This window comes from Rhinopithecus bieti, unplaced genomic scaffold (assembly GCF_001698545.2).
Source record: "Rhinopithecus bieti isolate Rb0 unplaced genomic scaffold, ASM169854v2 scaffold_39857, whole genome shotgun sequence".
NCBI classification, from domain to species: Eukaryota; Metazoa; Chordata; class Mammalia; order Primates; family Cercopithecidae; genus Rhinopithecus; species Rhinopithecus bieti.
The window spans coordinates 262,202-271,628 of record NW_016816641.1 but is presented as its reverse complement, the minus strand read 5'-3'; the positions used below and the strand labels follow the sequence as shown (position 1 = coordinate 271,628).

The following is a 9,427-nucleotide window of genomic DNA, read 5'->3' as shown; positions in this document are numbered from 1 at the left end:
CGGCTAGCTTTTTTGTATTTTTTAGTAGAGACGGGGTTTCACCGTGTTAGCCAGGATGGTCTCGAACTCCTGACCTCGTGATCCGCCCGTCTCGGCCTCCCAAAGTGCTGGGATTACAGGCTTGAGCCACCGCGCCTGGCCATCACAGTATAGTCTTTTTGAAGACATGTCATGGCAGTTAGACTCAATACATGAGGTACAAACAGTGCAGTGACTTTGTTGACATGCTGACAGTACTACTAATAGCTGTGACTAAGTTCTCAAGCGTGAGCAGTAACAACCGCAAGGCAGCTGCCATTTAGCCATCAGCAGTTCTAAGACACAACTTGACCTCAGGAATGCTAAATTGTGAAAAGGTGTGTATCTTGGAATTGATGAAATATGGTATTTTCTGGTATGTTATTTCTAGGCTATTAGTGTAGTTTCTTAACTGTCCTCATTACCTCCAGCTGTGAATGTGATGTACATTTTAATCTTTCAAAAACTAGTAAAACTACAGCAGCTGCCCAGATAAAGTATACATTTTATCAAGGGTCTACATTTCTTCCTGCCTCTCCCACTTTATCTTCCATTAAACACCCTTCATAAACCTTCTGTTCTGTCCACAGTCTGTTGCTTTTCCTCTAAACATGGGAATGATGTGAAAATCACAGATGGGAAAGGATTCGAAATCTCCCCTTTGCTCAGCTCAGATCCATAGGAATGATTACTCCCTCGCTACCCAGAGCCAGTGCATCAGTCAGTCCTCCAGAGCCAGCCTCCAAAACTCACCCAAACCTTGCTTCACTGTGTCTCCACTACTGCACTCCAGTTCACTCCATCCTCACTCGCTCCTGCAATGGCTTCCACCAGGCTCCTGGATTCTACTGTTTCCTTTACAGTCAATTTCTTATACAGCAGCCAGGGTGACCTTTAAATGACAGGCTTGTCTAGCTGCAAGACTGATATGCAATCTCTATGCAGAGGACTCAGCTGGCTGCTTATTGCCTCACCCCACGTGGGGAAGAGTGGAGGAAGAAAAGTTTGTGCTGGAGGAAGTAACAATTTGGTTATGCCATCTAGGGTGGGGTGTACAAGTCTGGAGTGCAGAGAAGAGGCTGGAGCTGGAAATAGAAATGCAGCCTTCTCAGTAAAGACAGGGCATGCCAGTCTCAGTTAGATGAGTATTGGCCATGGGAATAGTGGGCAAGAGCAAGTCTGCTCCACTCTGCACACATGGCACAAGTCCCACCCTCAGCCTCCTCCTGCCCTGGCTCTTGCCCTTGTTCTGCCCTGGCCTGTGCCGCTGGAATTGGATGGTGGGTTCCTGCCCTCTGCGCCCGTCTGCTGCCTCTGAGGTGCTAACTTTGCCTTTTACAAAATTGGCCTGTGTTCCCAGTACCCTGCAGTTAGTTGGCACTTAGCAGACATGTGCTGAATGCGTGAATGAGCATGAATTCAGTGGGTTTTCTATGGGTGATAATTTAAATTCCTAATTTTATGCCTCTGCACAGAATCTTTATCTTCTGATCCTGAGGTTTTGCTTCAAATTGATGGTGTTACTGAAGACAAACTGGAAAAATATGGTGCGGAAGTGATTTCAGTATTACAGAAATACTCTGAGTGGACATCGCCAGGTTAGTATACAGCCATGTGTGTTCTCTAAAAGCCTGTTTAATGTGAAGTGACGCATCTCACTGAATTAGAATGATGCAGTTTCCGGGTTGTGTGAATGCTTCCTACACCTTGTCACACTGACATCCAAGTCAGCCCCCAGTGGTGTACCAGTCACCTCTGAGAGGACACTAGTGCTTTTGCCCCCTGCGGGTGCCACTTCTGAACTTACTCATAGGATCCAAAAGGGGACCTTTGGGCCCAGGGGTTGCTAGTTCCTGTAATGCAAGTGCTCGAGGAATCAGAGCCCTGGGTGCCGGTGCCAGATCTGCCACCGTGTCATGCAGTGTGATCTTTGGCAGGCCACCAATAGCCTCTTTGTGAATCAGGTTCCTCCACCAAGGAAGGAACATGTTATCTGACAAACATGTCTAAAGATAAAATTTAAGACTAGTGTTTAAATGTTTTGGAGAAATGAGCATGAAACTAGAATGTTACTATTGTTAGTCATTGACAGAACCTGCCTGAGTGCGTCATTATCAGATGTTCCCAGAGTCACGTTAGGCCTGTCCTGTGGCACCTCTAATCATGAGCTTCATCATCATTATAGCTTTAGAAATCATTGACCAGGGGGGAATGAGAACAACGAAGTATTTTGTTGCAGGCGATATTGAGAGCACAGAAGTCTTCTGCCCTCTGATAACATCACCATGTAATAGGACACAACAGACAAGCCCAATTCAGTGTTCTTCCTGCTTCCAGACAGGCAGTGTGTGGGTCTTCCCAAGGGTGATGGAAATGATGAGCAGGATGAGATGGTTCAAGTTCTTTCTTTCCCCAGTCACCTTTTTTTTTTTTTACAGAGTCTGTCTGGAGTCTCACTCCAGGCTGGAGTTCAGTGGTACAGTCTTGGCTCACTCTGCCTCCCAGGTTCAAGCAATTATCCCACCTCAGCCTCCCCAGTAACTGAGACTGCAGGCACGCACCACCATACCTGACTAATTTTTGTATATTTTGGTAGAGATGGGGTTTCACTATGTTGACCAGACTGGTCTCAAACTTGTGACATCAAGTGATCCACCCACCTCAGCCTCCTAAAGTGCTGGGGTTACAGGCATGAGCCACCACACTTGGTCAGGTTCTTATAAATTCTTCTATATGGTAATTCGTCCATTAAAAGCCTTGTTCTGAATACATTTTGACAGCCAGGTTTGGAGCAGCCATGGTGGAGTCCTGTGCCCTCCATGTTGCTCCTGTAGGGTGGCCTGTAGGACAAACCAGACCAGCCAGGAAATGGAGACTGGGTGTCCGTGTGACCTATCTATAGGGAGGTTTCATGCTTTTTGGGTGCCTTGGGATGCAAATACTTATGGAAATTACCATCTTCTTTGCAAATGTGTGCTTTCATGCAGTCCCACCTCTCGCATAATATGTGACATGTTCAACCATTGTGCAAAGACAAGTTTTTTGTCTGTAAAGAGTAAAATAGGGTCTAGAATTTTCTTATGCTCATTTACTAAGAAACTATTGTTCAAAGATGAGATACAGAACCATTTGTTTCCCTTATATTGAGCTAATTTTTTCAGCACATTTAAAATAAGTAAAATTGCCTGCCATCTTTATAGCACTTGATATTTTTTGAATTGCCTACGAGAACTAACTGCCCGATCAACAATAGGAATACAGGCCATATGCGACAGTATGAGCTAAACCTCATGTCTCTAGTTAACTTCAAGACTATCACAAATTTTTTAAATGAATTCTGATTCTCTTTTGTTAAAAATGAATTGCCATTGAACACTTTGGGGCTTTGTGAAGTAAAAAAAGGTTTGGTTCTTGCTGAACTGTTGAATCCATATGGCAGGGAAGAAGCCAGGTTATCTGCTAAAACAGGCCCCTGCAGTGTGTCTCTTCATATAGACTAAAAACACGTGGACCAGTGCGACATCACCTGTAAACATCTGCTTTTCCATTTGTAGCTGAAGACAGTTCCCCAGGGATGAGCCTGTCTGGCAGCAGAGGCCCCGGAAGAAGTACTGCTGAGGAGCTCAACGAGGAAATACCTGTATCTTCCCACTACTTTACAAGTAAAACCAGAAATGAAAGGAAGAGGAAAAAGATGCCAGCTTCCCAAAGGTCTAAGAGGAGAAAAACTGCTTCCAGTGGTTCCAAGGCAAAGGGGTAGGTTTTGTGACATCTTTTGCAATATAGGGAACAAGAGAAAAAAGGACAAAAATGTAACAGCTCTGCCTTGCTTTGAAGTATTTATTAAAATAAGCCATTATTAAATATTGCCTCCCCAGTTAATAGAGTGACAATTAAGGTTTGATCCAAAGCAAAAATATTTGCTTCAAGAAACCACAAAAAATATTTGCTTCAGATGTTTAAAACATCTACTGACTAATAGTTATGACTAAAGTTTTCTTTCTTTCTTTTTGTTTTTTTATTCGGGGGCAAAGTCCGGCTCTGTTGCCCAGGCTAGAGTGCAGTGGCGCAATCTCGGCTGGCTGCAACCTCTGCCTCCTGTACTCAAGTGATCCTCCCACCTCAGCCTCCTGAGTAGCTGGGACTCCAGGTGTATGCCATCACTCCTGGCTAATTTTTGTATTTTTTGTACAGGTGGGGGTTTCCCCGTGTTGCCTAGGTGGGTCTCAAACTCCTGAGCTCAAGTGATCAGCCCACTTTGGTCTCGCCAAAGTGCTGCATTACAGACGTGAGCCCCTGCACTCAGCCTGACTAATGTTTCTTGTTTGCAAAGATGTCTTCCATGTTGATCTTCCCTTAGATATTTGTTTGCTTGTTTGGAATGATGGCTCTTCTTAAGAGACTTTTCCACCTAAAATACTATAAATCATACACTAGCTGAATAAATAACAAAGGGTTTTGTGTCCTCGTGACTTTTACGATTCTGTCAGTACTTGCTCTGCTGCTTTTATTGCTGCAGAATCCCATGGATCTCCACCTTGAGGCGTGTGCACACTCCCTGCCTTTCATTAACACCTGGGAGAATTGACCTCCCAGCCTTTGCAGGGGTAGCAAGAAGAAGCCACAACAGAGAAACCAAAAGTTCAGTCAAGCCAGGCCTCTTTAGGGTTGCATAAATGGCTTCTGTCTTCCCCTTCCCACGTTTACCTGGGCCGCTCGTCTGGGACATGTCTGTTCTGGGTGCTTTCTGCACACCAGGGGAACAACAAAGATAGCACGGTCTGATCTGTGTGATGATCTTGGCAGTGTCCTTCTTTCTAAATAATTGCATTGTTTCCGACAGCCCTTTTTTGGTTTTCTGCCAGGGCACCCTCTGCCTTCTGGCTAGTAGGTAAGGCCTGGCAGGAGGGAGACCATTCCATCAGTCTTGAGAATGTGACCCCAAAGTAACTGCATATTGTAACAGAATTGCTTGCAGAAAAAAGAAACCAAAAAAAAGTCCAGTCAACTTTGCAAGCTGTTGTGTTTTCTTTTGCAGTTTTTCTACCTCTTGTCCTTCTGGGTAATAAAAAACAAAATTGAGTGGGGAAGAGAAAGGAAGGCAGACATTACCAAATTGTCATTTTCTTGTTAAGTCCATAAACAAACATCTTGTATGTGCTAATTCTCCTGCCAGAGTACTGAAATTAAAGGCATTAGAAAACGTTAGTTTAATTTTGTGGCTTTGAGTGTGCAAGTGATCAGTAAATGTTCTTAAGTGAAGACGTTTTCTTATTTCCATCATTTATTCCTCCGCTTTGGGAAATACTCATTTCCTCCGTAACTCACACAGAGCCAGAGACCTTAAAAGGCATCTGGCTCAACACCCTGGGTTTTTGAAGAGGAAGCTGAGGCCTGGCCTGGGGAGGGCTTATCGGAGGCCAACCCTGCCTAGTATCAATTTCAAAGATAGAAGCGGACACTGGCCTGCCCACACCTGCCTGGAGCATGTCCACTTCTGCATGTTGCCTGTGGAGACTCCTAAAAAACACACATGGTCTCCCATCTCATTTTTATGTATTAGAACAAAGCAAACCATATTCCAGTGTTCACTGCTATTGGCTCCCTTATTTAATTTTCACAACTTTTGCTTGTAAGAGTGAAGCACTTTGCAGCATCACCTGGAACCTAAACTGATAAGAAGCAGTAAAGCTCACACTCGTGCAAAAGCCAGCACCAATTTCCATGCTTGTTTTCAGTGAGCCTGGGTGTTTAAGATGGGATTATTTGTTGTTGTTGTTATTGTTGTTGTTACGGAGTTTCGCTCTTGTCACCCAGGCTGGAGTGCAGTGGCACTATCTCGGCTCACTGCAACCTCTGCCTCCCGGGTTCAAGCTATTCTCCTGCCTCAGCCTCCCAAGTAGCTGGGATTACAGGTGCATGCTGGGCTAATTTTTATTTTTATTATTATTATTTTTTTGAGACAGAGTCTCACTCTGTTGCCCAGGCTAGAGTGCAGTGGCCGGATCTCAGCTCACTGCAAGCTCCACCTCCCGGGTTTATGCCATTCTCCTGCATCAGCCTCCTGAGTAGCTGGGACTACAGGCGCCCGCCACCTCGCCCGGCTAGCTTTGTTTTTGTATTTTTTAGTAGAGACGGGGTTTCATCGTGTTAGCCAGGATGGTCTCGATCTCCTGACCTCGTGATCTGCCCGTCTCGGTCTCCCAAAGTGCTGGGATTACAGGCTTTTGAGCCACCGCACCCAGCCTAATTTTTGTATTTTTAGATGGGGTTGCACCATGTTGGGCAGGCTGGTCTCAAACTCCTGACCTCAGGTGATCCACCCACCTCAGCCTCCCAAAGTGCTGGGATGACAGGCATGAGCCACTGTGTCCGGCCAAGATGGGATTCTTTTTTAAGCCCTACCAGCTAAAGCCAGTGCACTGTATGACTTTGTGTTACCCTTGGAGCAGCCTCTTTGTGCTCCACTCTCCTTTCCACCAAGCCAGTCTGCTCCCTGGATTGAGAGTCCCTGTGCAGTGAAAGAATAAATGTGGCTCTCTGCCAGCAACCTCACCTCCCCACCCTACCCTCAGAGTTTTACATCTTCAGAACAACATACAATGAACCAGTTGTGTTCTGGGCTCTCTGAGTGGGAGTAAATAGATGGCCCAGGTGAAATGGAGGCTGCTGTTGGCAGATTCATTCTGTAAATCAACATAAACAGCAGGTTTTCGCTCCGGGCTTAATTTCTCAGCAGGAAATCAGCATAGGGAAACTTCAGGCTGCATCTCTGCCAGTTCTGCAGGAAAATTGCCCTGGAGCCAGAGTTGAAGTCATGGAGCTCCCCCAGAATGTCTCTACTACTTGCATGCCCTGGTGCCATGGAATTAATGTTGGGCCTGACATCAGCCTGGTTAAAAGCAGCAGGAAAGGCTTCTGTGGCTAATGCTGCCCACCAGTCATCACTGTAAACATGCCGGCCTCATGGTTTTGTTTTTTATTTCATTTAGGGGTGGGAAGGAAGCTGTTATCTTAAGGTCTGCAAGGAAAGTGAGATGCTGGAAGGACTTTGTAATCGGCTGTGGTGGCTTCTTCCTTGGCTTTAGAAGGCAGCGACTGGGAGGGAGAGCGGGCAGATCTCCGGGTGTAGGCAGGTGAGCCAGGGAGCTGCAGGACGCGGCCCTGACAGAGACAGGCCACACCCTTGGATAAGGCAGCTCAGCCCTCCCCAGGAAGCTGCATCTGCAGCCTTCCTGGGGCTTCCTGGGGCTGGCCAGGAAGACGCCCAGCTCCACGCCACACGTGCTCACCCCACAGCTGCCTTGCTCTGGACTGTACAAATCCAATCATTCCGGGGTGCCTGTCAGCTGGGAGCTGAGGCCTTACAACAAGGTGTTTCACTTCCTTTATTTGGTCGGAATGAATGGGGCATGTGAACCTCAACTCCTCTTGTAGGGCTCTGGCTGTAGGCTGCCGAAGGTGTGGGTGGAGAGAGGGGCGGTGGGTTGGTCACAAGTCAGAAAATTAAGAAACAGTCCTTCACATTTCAGAAGGACAAATCCAGGACAAATTTATATGAAGGGCAGCGGTCCTTTATTCCTTAAGTCGTAAAGGAAACTTACCTTACCTAGGGGGTTCGTAGGCAGAAAATGCACAAGGACACATTAGGCCCAGGAAAGTCATATTGTAGCTCTGTGCAGGTTGAGAGGAAGAAGGTCATTCACTTTTGGTTTCATTTAACATTTTGATTTTTTCTTTGTCACATTTCAGGGGGTCTGCCACATGTAGAAAGATACCTTCCAAAACGAAATCCTCCAGCATCATTGGATCCAGTTCAGCCTCACATACTTCTCAAGTGACATCAGGAGCCAATAGAAAATTGGGGATTATGGCTCCACCGAAGCCTATAAATAGGCCGTTTCTTAAGCCTTCGTATGCATTCTCATAACAACCGAATCTCAGTGTACATAGACCCTCCTTCTTGTTTGTCAGCATCTGACCATCTGTGACTATAAAGCTGTTACTCTTCTTATACCATTTGAAATTTTTACTCGTCTCTATTAATATTTAAATAAATGCTGGGGTGATAGTTCTTCTTTTAAAATAAACATTTTATTTTGAATAAGCATGTTTTGCTGCTGCTGCAAGTGTTGTGGCCGTTATTTCTCAGAACGTCTGAGGCAGCAGCTGAATCATCTCAGTGCAAGAGATTCTGAGCATAACACGAAACCCAGAAGCCAAAGGAAGAGCCACATGTGGGCCCTTGTGAAACTAAAGCTTTTTGTATGAGACAACACAAAATTAAAAGACAAATGATGGGGAAAAGAGGAGAAAATATATTACAAAGGATTAGTATCCATCATATACCAAATACCTGTGAACCAGTCAGAAACATCCCAGTGGGCAGGTGAACCAACGATGTGAACAGGCTAGTCTCAGAAGAAGAAATTCACATGCTCATGGCTGGGCGCTGTGGCTCACACCTGTGATCCCAGCACTTTGGGAGGCCAAGGCAGATGGATCATGAGGTCAGGAGTTCGAGACTAGCCTGACCAACATGGTGAAACCCCATCTCTATTAAAAATACAAAAATTGGCCCAGCGCGGTGGCTCAAGCCTGTTAGATTCCAGCCACTTTGTGAGGTGCCTTGAGCAAGAGGCGGATCAGCAAAGAGTCGAGGAAGATCGAACCATCCTGGCTAACACGGTGAAACCCCGATCTCTAGAGGAGAAATACAAATAGCGCGGAGCGAGAGAGGAGCGGGGTAGGGCGAGTGCCTGTAGTCCAAACGTACTCGGGAGGGGCTGAGAAGACAGGAGGAATGCTTGAACCCCGGAGCGACTTGCAGTGGCTGAGATCGGGCCAGAGCACTCCGCTTGGGGGCGACGGGCAGAGCGAGACTCCGTCTGCAAAAAAAAAAAAAAAAAAAAATACAAAAATTAGCCAGGCATGGTGTACAGGCACAACTGTAGTCCCAGCTACTCGGGAGGCTGAGGCAGGAGAATCTCTCGAACCCGGGAGGCGGAGATTGCAGTGAGCCAAGATCATGCCGTTGCACTCCAGCCTGAGCGACAGAGTGAGACTCCGTCTCAAAAAAAAAAAAAAAGAAGGAAAGAAATACACATGCTCTGCAAATACGTGAAAATGGTCGATCTCCATGAATAAAAATATGATAAAACCACGTGAGTTCATTCTTTTGCCTACAAATTTACACTGGATAATATCCCAGTATTTGGGGTCAGTGAGAAAGGTTGGCAGGTTGTTGGGTGGTGTGTGTGGCAGTTCCTCTAGTCCTTTGGTATTGTGGTGGCCTCGCTTTTCAGGATGCTCCATAATGGGCTGATTGGTCCCAGCATCCTAGGTAGGATTTTGGCCTCTCTTGCCTGAACTCCAGTGGCCCCGTTTTTGCAGACATGCGTTTCTCAGC

General features: G+C 46.2%; 1 protein-coding gene across 1 annotated transcript in view; it reads left to right on the top strand.

Annotated features, from left to right (window-relative positions):
* BLM (BLM RecQ like helicase) overlaps positions 1–8,125 on the top strand; it is a 106,201-nt gene extending 98,076 nt beyond the window's left edge. Inside the window, 3 exon segments of the mRNA XM_017855029.1 lie at positions 1,494–1,616; positions 3,573–3,774; positions 7,771–8,125. Of these exon segments, the coding sequence (XP_017710518.1) occupies positions 1,494–1,616; positions 3,573–3,774; positions 7,771–7,948 (503 nt within the window). The 3' untranslated portion in view covers positions 7,949–8,125.
* The last annotated feature ends 1,302 nt before the right edge of the window (positions 8,126–9,427 follow it).